We start from the raw sequence: 20,290 nt of genomic DNA on the forward strand, positions 1-20,290 counted from the left end.
CCGTTTGCGGCCGGTTGCTAGGGTGGAGGGGAACCTGAGCGACTGCGAACCTCCCGACGTCCCCGGAGGCCACCTGCAATCGTCCGGGGCTGGCCTGCGGTAGCAGAGGTGCCGCGCGTCCAGGGGCTCCCCAGAGGATGCTCAGGCAGCATGATCCGTGTGCGGAGCCCCCTCGCTCTGTCCTGACTGAAGACTTGGGTTAGGGACGTCTGACAAGTCTGTCGCAACGTCCCAGCCCTTCAGTGCATCATAGCAGCAACGTATTTTGGGGATCTGCGGCTATACCTGGAAACAGGGATGGTAGGGGTGCGGAGGAAGGTTAGGTCATGACCTCTCTTTAAAAGGCGTCGAGATCTGTGCACGTGAGACACAAATGACCAGTGCCAAGTTGTATGGAAGGTAGTTTGAATACGGAGGCAATTGAAAAGGCTGCGAGGATTGGTCTAGCCTCGGAGGAAGTGGGCCTCAGAGAATAACACCGGTTTAAAAAAATAGGTCGTGGACAATGCACGTTTTTCTAGGTGAGAGGAACAACGTGAAGAAAGCAAGGTGGCAGGACAAGGAAGGAAACCAACTAACCTGATACGAACCCAGTGGCAAAGAGCTGGAACAGAAAGTATCTTACATCCCTTTGCTTAGTTTCCTTGTCCGTAAAATGGGGGTAAGAATAGTACCGACTTTGAAGGTTATTGTGAAGAATTTTTTATAGGTATATTTACAATACTTTAGATGCTTTTCTAAATGCCTTACGTGTATTAACCCTTTTAATTCACTCAGTTGCTATTTGTCATTAAACAACCACATATGTTTACTCAGGTGTATTCATTTAATACATCGCTATTTGTAAGTGCCCTTTAAGTCTTGGCTGCTATAATAATATTTTTTTATTAATGAGCCAAAGGTTGCTACAAGGTTTTGAGCCTGAATGGCTGGGAGGGTTGTGTGTCTTAGAAAAAGGAACAAATGAGGGGTTCAGGAAGCAAGGTAGGTTTGGTTTTACATATGTTCAAGGAGATGCTGCAAGGTCTTTGAATGGGAATATTTCATAAGTTTTTGGAACTCTGTTATTTGTATTCACATATATGGACAGGAATAGAGATGTAGGTGTCCCTGGGCCCAGGCATCCTATATGAAGTCTCCAAGGAAAATACTGTGGAAAGAATTGGTAGATGGCCAAAGACTACCAAGAGGACCAATTCTAGTTAAGGGGCTGGAGAAATAAGAGGAATTGGGGAAGAATTGATCAAATGGCATGGGCTAACAGCATTATCACATTGTTAATAATTCTTTTCTTGATTTTTAACTGGCTTTCGTTGGTTCTTAGGTGAGGAAAAATGAGACCGCTAAGTGATTACTAAAAGAAAATATTAAAGAGAGCTGGCATTGATTATTTTTCTGTTAAGTTAGGCTGAAGGAGAGTGTAATCAGAAATAGTTTCTGTAGAGTCAAACCAAATGTAGAAACCAGCAACAAAATGCAGCTCCCAGAAAAAGGGTGTAATTTCTGTTTGGTGTTGTATTTTTTAAGATGCATAGGTGTTTGGGGCACTTTTCACTTTGTATCAAGACCAGAGAAGCTTGGCTTATCTTCTTCACTTGTATCTTTTGTCAATAACCAGTATTTCAGGGGCACCTGGGTGGCTCAGTCGGTTGGGCGTCCATCTTTGGCTCGGGACATGGTCTCACGGTTCATGGGTTCGAGCCCCACGTTGGGCTCTCTGCTGACATATCAGAGCCTGGAGCCTGCTTTGGATTCTGTGTTTCCCTCTGTCTGTCCCCTGCTCTCTCTGTGTCTTTGTCTCTCAAAAATAAATAAACATTAAAACATTTAAAAAAACAAACAAACAGAAATCGGCCCTGGGAGGTAAGGTGAATGTGGCTCTCAGCAATCTGTTTTCATAAGACCTCTCGTGATTTGGATATGTACCTGAGTTTGAGAACCACTATGCTAGAGGATAATGTGCCATGAAGTTAAGGATTTTCTTTTACTCAACATCATATCTCTAGTATCTAGTATCTAAAATAGCACTTCTCCAGGTAGTAGGATTATAGTAATTGTTTACTGTGAATATATTCAGCCTCTGTCCATCTCAGTGTAAAAACTTTGATGGCGGTTGAATGAACAGAAGTGAATTGTTGAGCTGCCTTGAGGCCATATGTCGGTTATTTGTGAGGTGGGCACGACGAGATGACCAATTTGAAACTTGAGGAATGAGGGCTTACACGTGAGTCAACAGCACATAAAAAAATGAAGATGTCCAGGTATTATGTGAATGATTTATTCAGAGTAAATAAAAGCGAAGAAGCCACAAGTTACATGCTTTAACCACACAATAAACAGTTGGTGTTTGCTGGCCTCACAGAACCCAGACACCCAAGGAACTGAATTTTCTTTGTTTGCGTGCACAGCTGCCTCACTTGTGGAACCAGACATTACGACATGGGGCTCACGAAGCAGTATCTACGCTATGTTGCCAGTGCAGTCTTTGGCCTTATTGGCAGCCAAAAAGGTAATATTGTCTTTGTAACGCTTCGTGGTGAAAAAGGACGCTATGTGGCAGTACCAGCCTGCGAACATGTGTTCATCTGGGACTTAAGGAAAGGAGAGAAGGTAAGCCAGAAATCAATGAGGTTGATAACTGATTTATACATATTTGAGGATGGGGAGGCAGAAGTGGGAGATTTTTGTATGTGTGTGCCCCTGGAAGAGAAGTCTTTCTTTGGGCCTAGGTAGCAAGTAACAGGTTCTATTATGTTCTTCTGCACTAAATTCTGAAAACCACACCAAACAGCAGTTTACCTCTTAGGTATCTATTTGTAGTATTTCCAGGTGAGTAGTTGTCATTATTCCTGACATGTTTGGTTTTCTCTGCCAGTTCTTTATTTTTCAAGTTCTTCTACTTGGCCTCGCAACCAGTTATAAAATATTAGCCATTTAAAAGGAATATTACTCAGCTATGTTGATCGAGTCTTTTTCTCACTTCTACAGATGAGGCCCAAGGTTGTTAAACTAGGTTTTGATACTTTGTGACTGAGTTCCCTAAACCTACCACTTCTGCCAAACCAAATTGAGGCGTTTTGATCTTGTCCACTTACAATGTGACTCCCAAGAGGTTAATACTTTGATGCTTGTTGCCACCCAGAGTTTCTTGGGGATAAACCATACAGCACTCTAGTGGCACACAGATTGACTTCTTTAAGATGGGGCTCAGTTAAAGTGAGGATGTTTTAATAACCCTATATGGAAAGTCATTTGGTGTTAACATAGGATAAGGATTTAGTAATTTATCACTTGGGAAACTTTTGCACATTATTATGCTAATGTAGGGCTTCGGAGAATATAATTTTACCCTTTCTTGAGTGTTTCATTGCCCAGCACAAATAATAATTCCTCTATTAAAGAACTTGAGATGAATTGTCGAATTTTATTATCATTCATAAGAGTGATCTGGAATTATCGACGCTCTTAATTTTATTGTCCCTGATTATTCCCACACTTTTCCTTTGATGACCTGTTTAACTCCTGTACATCGTTTATGATTCTTACAATTGCAGATCCTCATCCTTCAGGGACTTAAACAAGAAGTCACTTGCTTGTGTCCCTCCCCAGATGGGCTGCACTTAGCTGTTGGTTATGAGGATGGGTCTATCCGAATCTTCAGTCTCCTGAGTGGGGAAGGAAATGTGACCTTCAATGGACACAAGGCAGCCATCACTTCCCTGAAGTATGATCAGCTAGGAGGCAGACTGGCTTCTGGGTCCAAGGTGAGACTTTGAATCAGGTGCCCAGATTTTGATTTAGTAAAGGACTATAAGGCTTATGTTGAAGCTGGTTGTTCACAAAAACTGATGGGTGAAACAGTGGGTTTTTGGTGTACAGAACAGTATAGATGGTGGAAATAAAGGGGGAAGGATGAGTATGAATTGGGTGGTTCATTTTATTTCCTATCACGTTCTCTGATAAAAGCCTGTTGGTGTTGTTGGTGTTGTTTTTAATCTTCTTAATGTTTATTTTTGAGAGAGAGAGAGACAGGACAGAGTGTGAATGGGGGAGGGGCAGCGAGAGAGAGAGACACAGAATTCGAAGTAGGCTCCAGGCTCTGAGCTGTCAGCACACAGCCCGACGTGGGGCTGGAACTCATAAACCGTGAGATCATGACCTGAGCTGAAGTCGGATGCTTAACCGACTGAGACACCCAGGCGCCCCAAAAGCCTGTTAAATATAGGAGCAAGATGAGGGTGCCCCAGATAACTATTATGTAACATCATTGTGGAAGTGCTACTTAAAACAGTACACTAGGGGAAAAACAGATGAGTCAAGGAGAGACACAGGGGTCATTCTTTGCCATTAAGTCCAATAAAGTCCACAGTCTTCAGTTTAGAAGATGCAGTATAAAAGATTGCATTGACAGGGGCGCCTGGGTGGCTCAGTCGGTTAAGCGGCCGACTTCGGCTCAGGTCATGATCTCGCGGTCCGTGAGTTCGAGCCCCGCGTCGGGCTCTGTGCTGACAGCTCGGAGCCTGGAGACTGCTTCTGTTTCTGTGTCTCCCTGTCTCTCTGCCCCTCCCCCATTCGCGCTCTGTCTCTGCCTTTCAAAAATGAATAAATGTTAAAAAAAAAAAATTAAAAAAAAAGATTGCATTGACAACAGTAGGTTAAATAACAGAAAGATACTATGAAACCATACTGAAGAATGTAACAGAAGACTTGAATAGAGATACAAACCATGTTGAATGGGAAGACAAAGATGCTAGTTTTTTCCAGTTCACTTATACAGATAAAGCAATTTAAATATCTCACAAGTTTTTGTTGTTTTTTGAGAACATGACCAAATTATTTAAAGCATGAATGGAAAACAAATGAATCAAAAACACCAGAAATTTGGGAAAGTTGAATAATAAAACAGGGCTTCAGGTTTGTTTGTTTGTTTTCAGAGTTAGATGTTTTTAGGAGGTTTCAGATACTAAATGCATTATGAAGTCATAATTTAAAATGTGTTAATCTGGCATCAATACAAAAATAGGTAGATTATTGCAACCAAATGGGAATCCCAGACTCAAATCCACTCTCATGTTTCTAATTAGTATATTTTAAAGATAATGTTTCTGGTGTGTATAAAAATGATGAATTACTCACGAAATAGTATAGGCAATTGGCTCAGTATGTAGGGGGAAGTTTTGAATTAAAGCTTTACTTTATGCCATATGCAAAATGAGTCACAGATTAGAAACTTAAATAGTAAAGAGTGATATTTTAAGTACACTAGAAGATACACTGGAAGTAAGTATCTGCTACTAAGGTAGAAAGGGACTTTAAGCATGTCAGTAAAGAAAGAAATTACAAAGGAAAAGATCAATAGATTTGAATATTTAGATTTAAAGCGTTTGTACATTAAAAAAAAATAGGAAACTTATTGAGAGTAAATCCTGAGTTCTCACAGGGAGAAATTTTTTTTCCTTTTATCTTCTTTGCTTTTTGTTGTATTTGTACGAGAAGATGGGTGTTAGCTGAACCTGTTGCTGTCATGGTGTACATGCACCTCAAGTTTATCCAGTGATGTATGATTGTTATTTCTCAATGAAACTGGAAAAAAAGTTAAAAGACATTGAAAAAGGGGACGTATTTAATATTTTCAGTATAGGAAGGATTAATAGCGTTCATCTCATAATAACTTTACAAACGAGCCAAAGGTAAGACCCTAAGGAGGATGAAAGACGTGACCTAGCAGTTCGAGAGAGGTACAAACGGCCAGCAATCACTGTAGAGCATGTGCAGAATTTCTTGTGAGTATTCAGAAATGCAAATCCAATAAATACTGAGACAGCGTTTTTAACTTCTGAAGTTGGCAGTGGTTTTTGAAAAGCTCATAATATCCAGAGCCAAAGGGATGGGAAAACTGGCCTTGTCATTCATATCCCTGGTGGACCTACAGATTGGTGCAAGTTAAAGAGATCACCTTGTCGCAATGAATTGCAAACTTGAAAACTAATACCTTTTAACCCAAGAATTTCCCTTTTTAGTATTCTGATCTGAGGTATGTACAAAGATTGCTGTGCAAGAATGTTCATTTCCACATATTTATGATAGAAATTTGGGAACTACCTAAGTGGTTAAAACAAAAAATTTTAAATGGGTTATGGTATATCCTTAGGATTGATTATTATATGGTCATTGAAAACGAGAACAGTCTGGAGGGATGTGGAAAAATGGAAATATTTTAAGTGGAAAAAGTTGGGGGGGGTTATAAAATGTTACCAATAACATGATCCCAGTTTTCTAAAAATAATCTGGATGTTGGATTGGAACATTATAAAACAGCATACCTGCAACAGTGGTTACATCTGGGTGGTAGAATTAACTGGTGTTTATTCCCTCTGTACTTTTTTGTATGTGTTTCCAGATTTTCTACAGTTTTCTGTTATATCACCTTTGCAGTAAAAATACTACATCCTATTGTTTCTCAAGGCACTGTGGTAAAGAAAATTCTTCTGTATTATCTGATCCCTTTAGGACACAGATACTATCGTATGGGATGTGATCAATGAAAGTGGCCTCTACCGTCTGAAGGGGCACAAGGACGCCGTGACACAAGCATTGTTTCTACGAGAAAAGAATCTACTAGTTACTAGGTAAAGAAATAACAGTTTCGTTTCCAGTTCTTTCCTATGTGAATGCATCAGAGAGGGTTTCAAAGAGGAAATGTGCCTCATTCCTTCCTCATTTCTCTGCACTCTCCTCAGGCTCATGTGCTCGCTTCCTCCTTTGCCCTCTGCATTCCTCTGTCCTTCCCTCTTTTCCCCAGTGGTATCATAGAAGCTATCCAGAGTTGTTTCTAGCATTTTTAAAGTATCTTTTCTGATTTGTTATTGTTATCCCCTGGCATTAGCTTTTCCATGTTCCTTAAACCTTGACATGCCTTTCATAGACTGAGCTGTCTGCTTTCTGGATCCCTAGAAAGTCAGGAAAGCAGAATGTGGAGCAGTGGGCTGGTGTAAATACCAAGTGCCTGAATTCCTGCCTGCCTTTTGAGAACAGACGTGCTCTACACGTAACCCTTCTCTTAGGTTGAGCCATTTGAAATTTCCATTTGTGTAGGTCAAACATGATATCCGCCATTTCGTATGGCTCAACCTTCTATAATAATTATTGGTCCTGAGGAATGGCCACCCAGGGAAGTTTGGGATCCTAAGGTTTGCCAGCAGTAACTAGAAGAACTTTAGTAATGACTCAGAAGCAGTTGTGAAGGAGCACTGAATGGCATACCGTTGGTGGGTTAGTTCCTGTGGGATGGCCCATTGGTGTGTCTTGTTAGATAACACAAGTTCTATGAGAGAACGACTAAGGTTCCACTAGAATTGTACCCTTTATAGCTCAGCGAACAGTTGACCCTTGAACAACAGATTTGAATTGGGCCGGTCCACTTATCCGTGTGTTGTTTCCAATAAATGGAGTACTGTAAATGTGTTTTCTCTTATGATTTCTTAATGTTTTCTTTTCTCTAGCTTTGTTGTGAGAATGCATATTACATACAACGTAAGCGTTAAGCAGCTGTTTATGTTATCGGTCAACAGTAGGCTGTATGTGAGTAGTGTTTTGGGGGAGTCAAAGTTGTATGTTGATTTTTGACCCCACTGGGGTGAGGGAGCCGGTGCCCCCTAGCCCCCTCATTGTACAGGGGTCAACTGTTAAAAAAAAAAAAAGTAAGGAAATAACACAGTGAGGTGGGATTTTATACGAAAGACTTCGTAAATTGGGTTTTTTGTCTTTTGGTTTTTTCCAGTTTGGTCATGAAGGAGAATTATATTGGATTTATATTAGTGAAGAAGCAGGGAAGAGGTGTTTGAGGCAGGAGGAGTAGAGCTCATTGGCAGGGAGACTCAGAAGCCAATTAACGAGAGGTTTTGAAAATGGTGCTGAAGAATTTGATTTTGATTCTATAGAGAACCTGGAGCTAGTGTAAGTTTAAAAAGTTGTGATTATCTGATAGTAGTTTATTGGATGTAATGAAGGAACGGGAACGGACAAAGAGATCAGATGAAAAGCTATGAAAATAATTCAGGCAGTAGAACTGAAATTCAGGCTTGTGTACAGAAATGAATTCGAAGGAGTGAAGGCCTCACAGAGGCGGCATAGAGACCAGCTGGAAGCGGGAGATGGGGGAGCAGAAGAGATCCGAGGTATTTCTGTGTCAGACAGCTGACAGAAGGAAAAGGTTGATGCTGCCATGCTCGAAATGGTGGGCCACAGGTCCATCACACAGGTGATATGTGCCTCATCACTCTGAATTCAAGGTTATTTTTGTGCTCTCAGGTGCAACGTGGTATTTTGTACCTAATAGCCACATGGAGTTAGGATTTTTTCCTCCTTAAAAAAAGGAGGAGTAGGGGCGCCTGGGTGGCTCAGTGGGTTGAGCATCCAACCTTGGCTCAGGTTATGATCTCATGGTCCGTGGGTTCATGCCCCACGTCAGGCTCTGTGCTAATAGCTCAGAGCCTGAAGCCTGCTTCGGATTCTGTGTCTCCCTCTCTCTGACCCTCCCCTGTTCATGCTCTGTCTCTCTCTGTCTCAAAAATAAATGAACATTAAAAAAATTTTTTTTTAAAAAAAGGAGGAGTAGTAGCATTAGACATGTTGCTGTGTGTATTTTTTTGAAGGCAACAAATGAGTCCTTGATGTCCTGTTTACTGATTTTTCCTCATAAAATTTTTCTCGTTTCTTTTTTTAGTGGGAAAGATACCCTGGTGAAATGGTGGGACCTTGACACCCAGCACTGCTTTAAAACAATGGTTGGCCACCGAACTGAGGTACATGTAGGGTCACGGGCCCAGGGAAAGAATGGCAAGGCAGAAAGAAAAGATGGTGTTCTCTCCTGCTTTGTTTTTACTACTCCCAGTAATCCTTGCATGCTGTCCTGAGAGACAGAGAGGTTGGTGCGGTGGAGGAAGTGCCGGCCGTGGGAGCAGATACAGCTGCTTCGGGATTTAGTAAAGATTGGCCTTGGATAGGTTTTTAACCCACGAATAGGAGTTTCATTGCTTCTAAGTAATGTGTCCACCTTTATGATTGTAGGGGGGTTTAATGACACTGTACAGTGCCTGGTCCGGTGACACGTAAACAGCAAACGTGGCCATTTTAAGAGTCACTTGAACATACATATTTTCAGTGAAGAGCAGGGAGTATTTTAGATCGTTGTATCCTCCTCCATGTTTTGTTCTCACCAGGCTTTCAAAAACATACCTGGAATTAATGATGATGAAAAGCAAACTAGATTCTTTGTTGACTCGCAACAATATTGTTCTTAGATGTTTGAGGCTGAAAATTATACAGTAGACATCAATGGGGGTACCTTTTATTTGCAAGGCACTGCTGAAACAAAGAAGTACCAGACTTAAAATCGTCCTTTGAGTGGATTCTAGTTAGATCGATTTGTGCTGAACAGCCATTATGTAAATTTAAGGGTAGGAAATTACAAAGAAACTTCTGTTCTACCACAGACCACTTTTTCTTTCCAAAGGTTAGAATTTCTTTCAGTATTTTGAAAAGGTTACCTAATATTAGCTTTGTAAATTCCAAAGGGATTTCGCTACAGATAGTATACTTAGACTTTTGGAATGCCACATCATATATCCTGGAATGTCTTAAAAATCCTGTTTGATCTTTTTATACCCTGTAGGTGTGGGGGTTGGTTCTCGTGTCAGAAGAAAAGCGACTCATCACTGGGTCTTCCGACAGTGAGCTGAGGGCGTGGGACATAGCCTACCTACAGGAGGTAATTGCTTTTCTGATTATGGGCAGCGCTGTGTTTTAGCAGCCCTGCTAAAGCCCCTGCTTCATGGGCTCATCGAATTTAGAATCAGATGTAATCATTGAGTTCTTCTCATTGTACTAGAAGGAATTCTATCACTGATAACTTCCAACTCCTAAACAGATATTTTTTTTCTTCATTATTAGTGCCATTGCCCTCATTCATTTGAGTTTGAAGAAGGATAATTTTAGGGTTACACCTTCTGGTAATGCTAATCTTTTACTTTGTGGAACTCTTAGCACAAAATTCCTGGACCTTTGGGTGTCCGTGGGTGGACTTAAGAATATGTGTGGCCCTTTCCCCTCGGACAAAAATCTGTGTAAAATTTCCATGTGTTTATAAAAATATATTCTGAGAAGATCTGTTACTTTCTCAGATCCGTAAAGATTTTGTGTGGAAAAAAGTTTATGGACCTCAAATTTAGCTGGAGTTAGGTGTGGAGTGTTGTGTTCAGTAGCTGTTCTGGTGGGTTCTACTGCAGTAGTCTAGGCTGTATCGTTGCTTCTTTAAAGGAGAACATATAACCTCTGTAGGTTTTATTGCCTCTGTCGTTCTCAATTCCAGACTTGAATCTTTCCTCCACAATATGGTGGTAGCTCTTTTACCTAAGAAGTTTTTAAAGTTAATGAAAAGTCAGTCACCTTTTTTTTTTTTTTTATCTTAGATTAAGTTAATAACTTATTAGCTATAGTCCATACATTTCAGAAAGTTATTGGAGATAGGATAGTGAACACTTTTGTTTGCATTTGCTATAGTCAGTTTTTAAAATACTCTAGTAAACGTCCTACCATTGAAGAGGTTTGATCAAAGAGAACCCTAAATGGAAGTTACCGGTGGCCATGAGGATAGGTTTCTAAGTCATTAGGGCTGGGACACATTATTTCAGCTTTTATTTTCCTATTTTTATAAAACAGATGGATGACCTAGAAGAACCAGACCCCAAGAAAAGCAGAGGGTCTCCCCCTGGGATACAGGATACACCTGAGCCTCGGGATGGTACCCCGGAGACAGATGAAACTCCTGAGGACGTAATTCTTTTTTCTTTTTGTTTCTAAGCTTCATTTGAATTGAGTCGTAGGAACAATGAGAATTGGAGATTTTTTAATTTAAAAATTTGCAGTTCTCATCATTTTAGGAAATACCTTTGTCACCCGCATTTCTTAGAATCGTATCTTTTCAGAGGTTTGACAGAACTTGCATTTAACCTTCACCTTCTCCTTTGCTTCTTCCGTAGCGCATCCTTACGTGCAGAAAAGCTGGTTCCATCATGCGGGAGGGCAGGGACAGAGTCGTGAACCTTGCCGTAGACAGGACGGGCAGGATTCTAGCTTGCCACGTGAGTACCAGTCGTCAGAGAAAACAATAGGGATGGGCTGTTCCCTCTCAGAGACCGTGCTTGTTTCACATTCAGTGCAGAGACTGCGTTTCCCCCAGTCGTGTTAACAGTTCTGTATGTGCTGCTGTGTAGACTTAGGATCCCTAGCTTCTATTAGCATAACACAGTCATAGTTACTGTGATGGTCCTTATCGTTAGCAAGCATTAGTGTGTACTTTCTAAGCAGTTTAATGGCAATAGCTTCCTCTTTGGTCTTGAGAGCAATGCTGTGATAGGAAGCGGTATTCCCACTTTACACACGAACCAACAATCCCAGAGAGAGGGAGTTGTCCCAGCTAATACAACCAGGAAGCCCTGAAGGAACATTCTTGTTTAGGTCTTAGTGAGAAAAAGCTACATTACAAATTGCCTTTCCTGGACTCACGTCAACTTTCACCTTTCTAGGGAACCGATTCTGTGCTAGAAGTGTTCTGCATCCTTTCCAAAGCGGAAGTTCAGAAGAAAATGGATAAGAAGATGAAAAAAGCTAGAAAGAAAGCAAAGTTAGTTTTTTTAAAAATACGTACTACTAATAAAATATCTTGGGTGGGCCACATAGCCCTGATAGAAAAACTTCTTTAAGGAAGTGATTACCCTGCTAGCAATTACTGTTAAAAGCTAGAGAAGATTTTGTGTAGCACTGATAGTCCAAATTTTAAATTTCTGCTCCACGGTACAACTTCATAGTACATTCCTGAGTCTTGAGCTCAGAGCCATACGGAACTACAAAAGCTGTACAGATTTCGTAAAAATAGCTTGTAAATGATTTTGTTCTCAGGCTGGCAGGTGTCTTCAGTGACAGCAGCCCGTACAGAGCGAAGCTGGGTTGCATAATGCTAACAGTGGAGGTCATGAGGAGAAAGACTGTAGCAATGACATTTGGGGGCAAAATAACCTTGGAATAGGTTGTTATAATAACCACAGTAACTGTTTCCTCAATGGTTGAAATTTAGCAAGGCTCAAAGGAAAAGACACCTGACTTGGCAAATTTTTTGAGACCTCTGGTTTATCTGACATTGTTAGATTGATAGGTACAGGTTAGTGGATCTTGTAAAAAGTTCTGAAGTAAAGAAAGTTTACTAGAAACATATCATTGGGATAGTTTGAATTACAAAGACTTGGCCCGGGAAATTTTATGGGCCGTTGCCTTCAGAATCCATTTATTGAGGGTACCTGTTAAATGGAATAAAACTTTGTATTTATGACACCGTAGTTTACAAAGCACTTCTGCATACACTGTGTTGTCTAATTCTCACGGTAATCCTGTGGTTAAGTGACTCCCAGGATCACACAGAACTTGACTCAAGTAATTGCAAAGATTCTTCTAGAAAAGTAGTAGCATGATAGTCTTTTTCCCCCCTCTCTAGATTAAATTCTTCCAAAGGGGAGGAGGAAGACCTTGAAGTCAATGTTGAAATGACTCTGCAAGATGAAATCCAACGGGTGACTAATATCAAAACTTCTGCCAAAATCAAGTGAGTAAAAATAAAGTATCTGAAGTACTTGAAAGTAGCATTATAGAAATATTGTGCTACAAAGTTGTATTAGCTTTTTTATGCTATTTGTAAGCAGCCTAGAGGAATTATATATTTGGAGACAGTGATCATGGGATATCTGCCCTCAGCATGGGCCAATTATTCATCATCTCATATTTGTTTTATTAGAATAACCTTTTCTATTTGTTTAGTCTTCTTTCCTGCTGCTATTTAGAAAGAAAAACATGTACCCTATGTTCCAAAAGGATTTATGGTCACTTAAAAGATTATACACACAAAAGCAAGTTATATGTCGGATTCAGTATCTGAGTCCAGGTTTCTTTGACTTAACAGCCTATGCTCAATGACTGTCCAATTCTCAGAGCACTTTTTGTAAAATTCTTTACAGTTGCTCAAATGTCTTAGGTTGAGGACACGGTGAAGCCGTTCTACTAGAAAACGTTCACTTTGTGAGCGAAGATGGTAGCTAGAACATTTATGAATTATTTTCTCATGCAGATCCTTTGACTTGATTCACTCGCCTCAAGGAGAGTTGAAGGCGGTCTTCCTACTGCAGAACAACTTGGTGGAGTCCTATTCGCTGAGCCCATCTGCACCTGCTCCTCAGGCTGTGAGGACGAGCAGAATCACCATCGGGGGTCATCGCAGCGATGTGCGGACTCTGTCTTTCAGCTCAGACAACATTGCTATCCTTTCAGCGGCGGCGGAGTCCGTGAAGATATGGAACAGGTTTGTGAACTGGTGCTCTCCATAGCTTTATCCAGTCGTGTGATTTTCCCCGTGAATTAGGTTTAAGTACGCTTTTTTTGTTTTTAAGTTTAGTTATGTATTTTGAGAGAGAGAGAGAGAGAGAGACAGAGCAGCACAGAGCCTGACATGGGGCTTGATCTTACGAACCATGAGATCGTGACCTGAGCCAAGATCAAGACTCGGACGCTCAACTGACTGAGCCATCCAGGCCCCCCAGACTTGAGTACTCTTGATGGTTGGTTGTTAGTCTCTTCAGGCCCTACCTACAGTTCCCTCAGAACGTATCTTAACTGTAGGCGTGTGGAGTTTAGAGTGGGAAAAGTTGCCTTTTTAAATTTGGTGCCCAAAAAATGCAAGCTTATTCCACGTGTGAAGCTTGTCGCTGTACTTGGCTCGAGGAAAATGCACAAACGTGCTGCCTGTTCCTTCAGTTCTAATAGGCTGTTAGTGCTGCCCAGTATTTTGACTGCAATTTCTCATTCCTGATTTTCCTAGATGACTATTCTATACCTGTTGTCTCCTCAAACCCCAGACACCCCTAGCACCTATAAGCTAGTGAGCTTGCTTCCTAGTTCACTAAAAAAACGGAATCCTAGAAAACGTTCACATGCTCCCAGCATATCTGCCAACTAGGCTGCATCTACACCCACATAATCCGTCTTCCCTCCTGTTACCATGGTGGTGCTCCTAACCAGAGTTCCCCACGACATGTACCTGAGGTTCTTCCTCTGCTCCCTGCGAGCGCTGGTCCTCCTCCTCCACCTGTAACGTGCCTGCTCTACTGGATCGTTCCCCTCAGCCTACAGATATGCTCTAATATCTCCCGTCTCAAAAGTAATGCCCCGTTTCCTGCTCAGTCTCTCCAGAGCCAGCCCATCCTCTGGTTTCTTTTCTCCATTCTGTCTCCATTCTCCATTAGGCCTGTCCCCACTGTCTCGCCACAGCAGCTCTTGTCACCTCATCACTGATCTTCATGTTTCTGAATCCCGTGACCCAAGAGCTTCATGTGACACTCTCTCCTTGAATTGATAACTTCCTTGGACTCTCATTACTTCCTCTTCCTTTGCTGGCTGTTCCCTCTGTCTGTGCCGGGTCCTTCTTACCTTTCTGACCTCCAAGTGTCTGACTACTTCCAGGGCAGAGTCTTTGGACCTTTTCTCAGTCTACAGTCACTTTACGCTGCTTTCTCTGTACTCACCATGCATAAATGTTTCTCTAGCTTTAGCCTCTCCCTGAACAGCAGACCCTTACATTTAAGTAAGATGGATGTCTAATTGGGCATGTCAAGGTTTTATGTCCCAAACCATGCTTGTGATCCTGTTTCTCTGACAGCCTACCCACCTGCTCAGGGCCGTTCCCCCATCCCCGCCCCCGTTCACTAGCGGGTCCTGTCAGCTCTACTTTCAGAACATGGCCAGCATTTGACCACATGTTATCACCTGTGTGGCCGCCACCAGCCTCATCCGCTGTCCTTCCTCCCCGGGGTTGTCACGATAGCTTCCTGACGGGTCTCCCTGCTGTGTGCCTCACCCTCTGCAGTCTCTCCACACAGCCACCAGAGTGCTCACAAACCTCCCCTCTGACTCCACTCCCGTTCTGCTGCTCTAGAGCGTGCTGGCCTGTTGTCATCCCCTAAACGCAGCAAGAACGTGCCCCTGTGGTGGCGGTTATGCTCCTGGTCTTTGTGCCTAGAACCATCTTCCCCATTATATACAGGCTTTCTCCCTGTCTCTCACCAAATGACAGTCCTGCCCTCGACCAGGACACCCTCCTCCTCCCTTCTGACCAGCATGGTTTCTCCAGAACACCTGCCAGCACTGGATAGGCCAGCATGTGGCTGCCTCGTTCCTAAAGAATGTTCGGGTTTATGAGGTTCAGGACCTCTTTTCTGTTCAACACACTGTTATATTGCCAGCACCTAGAATAGCATTTGGCATTCAGTAAGTTGTTGATTGAAGTGGGCATTTGATGTTTATCTGTTGAATGGATGAATGCTTATGGTCCAATAAAATGAACTTTACTTGCAGAGATATTAATATGCTAATTCAGCCTATAATCCTCTGGGCTCACATCTTTATAGTGGCACAGCGGGCTCCGTTGAGCCCAGCATATGCTTTTTTATGCCCTCCTGTTACATAATCTCTGTTCTTTGGGATTAGGAGGCCGCTACACAAAAAATAAAGTTAGGTGCCATGTAATTTTTTTCTCTCTTGACTATAATTAGGTTTGAACCAAAGTCTGTGGCTAGGTGTGTATTGAACGTATGCATTGACCTCTAAGATGGGGAGGCAGGTTTCTTAATGTGTGAGTTCTTTATTCCTTCTTTCCCACAGGGCCACGCTACAGTGCATTCGCACCATGACCTGTGAATACGCGCTTTGCTCGTTCTTCGTACCTGGTGACAGGCAGGTGGTCATAGGAACAAAGGTAAACAGACTTCTCGCACTCTGGAGGCTCTTCTCGATATTCTTAAAGTTGTTTGAGAATTCTGGCTCCTGTTTTTGCACAAAACAGGAATGTATTAGAAATGTATTAGAGCTGGATGATATGTGAAGGTTGGTAGTCGGTTCCCCTTTTTTTTTTGAGGAGTTTTCTTTTTAGTTGTAGGTTCTTTATTTTATAAAAAAATCAAACCTTATGTTATGAGTAATAAAATTACAATCACGACCTTGAGATCACTGTCCATGTTTTGGTGATCGGCCTTTCACGCATCTTTTTATGAGCACCTATGTAGTTGTTTTAAGAAGACTAATGATAAAATATACAAAGTACTTAGTGTCATGCTTGGCAGATGGAAGCATTCAATGGAGACAGACTGACTAGTCCTCATTCCCAGTTGCTAATCAGATTGGAAGATAGACATGCAGGAATGAGCAGACACAGATTTGGGTTCAGATTCTCCCCCAAGGTCACCAAACTTCTCTTAGTGTGTTTCCTTATCTGTATAATAGGATGGTGACACTTGTTTTTTGACAGTGGCTTTTGCACTAGATGGGCCTACGTCTGAGTGCTAGATTTTCCACTTGCTAGCTGTGAGAACTTTGGACATTACCTACTCCTGTAAGCCTTGGTTTTCTCATGTAAAATGGGGTGAATAACCTACGTCACAGTAGGTAAAGCACTTAGCACAGAAACTGACTCACAGCAAATAACTAATGACTAAGAGCTGGTAGTAGAGGCACAGGGAGAATAAGGTCATGGAATACTTTAAAACGTGCTTTGCAAGTTATTTGTCATCGTTATCCCCCTAAACCAGTGCTGTGTGCACGTGATCACTTTATTAGAAATCCTGTGTATCACAATGGGTATTTTTTGCCCAGCTGAAAGTGTAAAATAAGCTAGAGAGATTTTTAGGGTCAGTGTTGGAATGGACATTAAATTCCAATTAAAAGTTTCTCTCATCTTTCATTCATTCTTTCAGCAAACGTCCCTGTATTGTTTTTGTTAGGAAAGCATGTTGTGAGTACCTTCCAGGTCCACCTACCTGTATGACTAAAGTGCAGTCCCCACATCCCAGCCCAGTCTCTGATCATTTAACGTACGTGATCTTATTTAACGCCCACAACAGCTTAGGAGGTTGCTGCTATAAGCCCCATTTTGCAGATGAGAAAATGGGCTCTTGGAGGTGAATTCAGCAGTAGTCAGCCCTGGGACCCCAGTCCTTCCATCTTATGCTCTCCGCACCCCCCTTCCCCTGCAGAAGCCCATCATAGAGTGGGCTTTGCCGCTGTGTGTGTTCCTCGCTTGGTATTGTGACCGCGGCATATCCCAATTACTAAACAGGAAGTGTGTCTCATTGTTTTCTAAGCCTTTGCAGTTTATTTTTAAGTCCATTGCCCTCCCTAGCATTGTAGGTAGATTTCTGTTTCTCACTGTCAGTGTACTGGAGAGGAGGAAACCAAAACTAGATGGAGAAATGTTGGTTAAGCCAGATACCATTTAAAATTGCTTTAACTCGAAAGGTTTTTAGGAGCATTTGCTGCTGTGTTTCTTCCGGTTTGCCTCTGGCCATGCTGTTGCCCTTCTGAAGTTGAGGGACCAGTGAAAGTGACGAGCCCAGTACTGTGAGGCCGCAGGCTCTGTGTCGTTGGGCAGCAGAGCAACCCTGCCAGAGACTGCTCGGCGCATCGGCGGCCTCACTAACCACATGAAACATGCGCTCCATTCACAAGCAGTTGGCCATATCTAAATTGTGTAGGCATGAATCTTAGAGGGTATGGGTGTGCTCTTTGGAGCTGTGCTCATTTTGTGTCTTCCACAGACGGGTAAGCTGCAGCTTTATGACCTGGCCTCAGGAAATCTGCTGGAGACAGTAGATGCACACGATGGAGCTCTGTGGTCCTTGTCTCTCTCTCCAGATCAGGTAACTAAGCCAGACATTTGGATCCAGACTTCAGTACACTAGCTGCCTTTCCCGTTGTTTGCATCAGCGTTTCCTGCTGCCTGCCAAAGATTCTTCAGGATATCTTTAAAGAAAGCCAACTTTTTGTCTAATCATGAGATTTTCTACGTGGTGGCATATCATGTGCCTGATAATACGGATAGCTGTCGTAGCAAGTGAATTCTCGTTCAGCTGCATGACATCAGATTACTTGGCCTCATGATTTTTACCAGTGCTTTGTGCTGCTTCCTAAAAGGAACTATTTCCTTGGGCAACGAAGTGCAGAGGATGCAGTAGACGTTCTGTTTCTTCTTTCAGTCCCTACATCCCCGAGGCTAGAAGTCTAGTGTTTGTAGCAAACGTATCAGCCCTTTCAAGTCAGTAACAGGGTGCTTCCCTTGTGAGGGGTCACCTTGGAGAACTGTATGCTTATTCTAGTAATGGTGCTGTTGGTCAGCATTTTGAGATGTTTTTTGACAATACTTTAATAAGAGCTTGTGGCCCATTCACTTGAACCTTCTCAATAGTGGCAAACCATCTACTGAAAGTAGCTGTTTTTGGAAAAAACGGAATCTGGAAGTTAGAACAGGTTACGTCGTCTGTGGTCAGAATAAAACAGCATTTAAAGTTTAAATAGTAGTAACATCTAGGATTCTATCTCTCGAAGTATTTTTATTATTTTTTTTAACATTTATTTATTTTTGAGAGAGAGCATGAGAATGAGTGGGGGAGGGGCAGAGAGAGAGAGGGAGACACAGAATCCAAAGCAGGTTCCAGGCTCTGAGCTGTCAGCACAAAGCCTGATGCAGGGCTCGAACTCACGAACCCTGAGATCATGACCTGAGCTGAAGTTGGACGCTTAACTGACTGAGCCACCCAGTTGCCCCTCTCAAAGTATTTTTATATCCATCTTACCCTTTATTCTTTCATAATGGTTTTAGAAGCTAGATAGTCTTGGTCATTTCAGCATCACAAGGGTCCTTGTAAGGTTGTTTCCTATGTTACAAATCTCAAATGGCAGAATAAACACTTGCGATCTAGCTTTCTGACCCATGTTCTATAGAGTTTAACACTACAATGCGATGGGACTGATTTTCTTGATATTAGAAAACAATTTCAAATGTATTTTACACAGAGACATTGCAAGAATAAATTTATACCCTTCTGAGAAATACTTTGAATGAACTTATTTAGATGATCTAGTCTGTGTATATTTGTCAAACCATTTTATTAGCAGCAACTTCTTTTGACTGGTGCTTTCTTAGGTGGAGCAAAAGACCCTACAGTGTTCAGAGTCCTCCTGATGCTGAACGAAAGTATAGCTAGAACTTTCCCCTAGCTACTGTCTACATTAGCTCCTGCTAGGAATTTACAAATAAGATCTGTGGCTGCCGCCCCAAAAGAGCAAGGAGAGGGGTTAGGGAAACCACGTTTTTCTTCATTCTTCTCCCATGCCATTAAATACAAATGGTCTTTTATGCTATTTTGATGTCGTCTTATCAAAATTTCCGTAACAAAATATTTTTTAATTGCAATGTCATTTGATTTTCAGCGTGGCTTTGTGACAGGTGGTGCAGATAAATCTGTCAAGTTCTGGGATTTTGAGTTGGTAAAAGATGAGAATAGTACCCAGAAGAGGTGAGTAGACATTTTTTAATTAGTGTCCTTGTTTTAGAGTGAAAATGGGGAACTACTGAATGGGTTTTTGACATATATATTTTTTTAATGTTTATTTATTTTTGCGAGAGAGACAGAGCATGTGTGGGGGAGGGGCAGAGAGAGAGGGAGACACAGAATCCGAAGCAGGCTCCAGGCTCCCAGCTGTCAGCACAGAGCCCGACGCAGGGCTTGAACTCATAGACTGCATGATCATGACCTGAGCGGAAGTCGGACGCTTAATCGACTGAGCCACCCAGGCACCCAACATGTGTATTTCTCTTGTGCTCCAGGGACTTTTTGGAATTTTTGTCTGCCTTTGTAGAGCCCTCATTTATTAATTTTTCCCTTGATGCTTTCTGTCCTGCTAGACTTTCTGTGAAACAAACCCGAACCTTGCAACTAGATGAAGATGTTCTTTGTGTCAGTTACTCTCCCAATCAGAAGCTGTTGGCTGTCTCTTTGCTGGACTGTACTGTGAAAATTTTCTATGTTGACACTTTAAAGGTACAGTGATTATGCCTGCAAATAGTTTCTGTCTTTCTGACTGACCTTGGTTGGGTTGAGACTGTAAAGTGGCCCTAACTGTGCCCAGCAGTGATAGGTTTCTAAAAATTTATACGGGAATCAAAACATTTTAGGTGCACTAGGAAAGCCAGGTTTTAAAGAACCCTTTGGTTCATAAATTTTGCTTGAGGCAAGTTATATTTCGTAAGTTCAGAAAATCCTGTTGCAGCCAGTAGCTTAAGAGCGTTGTTGGGTCTCCCGGGCAGTGCTTCCACACTTGGCTATACATCGGGATCGTTTGGGTTGCTTTTAAAACTATA

General features: G+C 42.0%; 2 protein-coding genes across 3 annotated transcripts in view; one reads left to right on the forward strand and one right to left on the reverse strand.

Moving 5' to 3' along the window:
• WDR3 (WD repeat domain 3) overlaps positions 1–20,290 on the forward strand; it is a 31,019-nt gene that overhangs the window by 140 nt on the left and 10,589 nt on the right. The window contains exons 1-15 of one of the 2 annotated variants that reach the window (XM_042993870.1): positions 72–521; positions 2,409–2,610; positions 3,555–3,764; positions 6,511–6,629; positions 8,726–8,804; positions 9,674–9,769; positions 10,720–10,833; positions 11,040–11,141; positions 11,586–11,683; positions 12,548–12,655; positions 13,175–13,405; positions 15,760–15,853; positions 17,688–17,789; positions 19,360–19,445; positions 19,835–19,970. In XM_042993870.1, the coding sequence (XP_042849804.1) occupies positions 2,440–2,610; positions 3,555–3,764; positions 6,511–6,629; positions 8,726–8,804; positions 9,674–9,769; positions 10,720–10,833; positions 11,040–11,141; positions 11,586–11,683; positions 12,548–12,655; positions 13,175–13,405; positions 15,760–15,853; positions 17,688–17,789; positions 19,360–19,445; positions 19,835–19,970 (1,746 nt within the window). In that variant the 5' untranslated portion in view covers positions 72–521; positions 2,409–2,439. Of the gene's footprint in view, positions 1–71; positions 522–2,408; positions 2,611–3,554; positions 3,765–6,510; positions 6,630–8,725; positions 8,805–9,673; positions 9,770–10,719; positions 10,834–11,039; positions 11,142–11,585; positions 11,684–12,547; positions 12,656–13,174; positions 13,406–15,759; positions 15,854–17,687; positions 17,790–19,359; positions 19,446–19,834; positions 19,971–20,290 lie in introns of those variants that run through there. The other variant, XM_042993869.1, reaches the window with a different exon arrangement.
• SPAG17 (sperm associated antigen 17) overlaps positions 15,809–20,290 on the reverse strand; it is a 241,090-nt gene continuing 236,608 nt past the window's right edge. Inside the window, exon 49 of the mRNA XM_042993865.1 lies at positions 15,809–15,921. The gene's annotated coding sequence lies outside the window, so the exon portion shown is untranslated. The remainder of the gene's footprint in view (positions 15,922–20,290) is intronic.

Source organism: Panthera tigris, chromosome C1, assembly GCF_018350195.1.
Source record: "Panthera tigris isolate Pti1 chromosome C1, P.tigris_Pti1_mat1.1, whole genome shotgun sequence".
NCBI classification, from domain to species: Eukaryota; Metazoa; Chordata; class Mammalia; order Carnivora; family Felidae; genus Panthera; species Panthera tigris.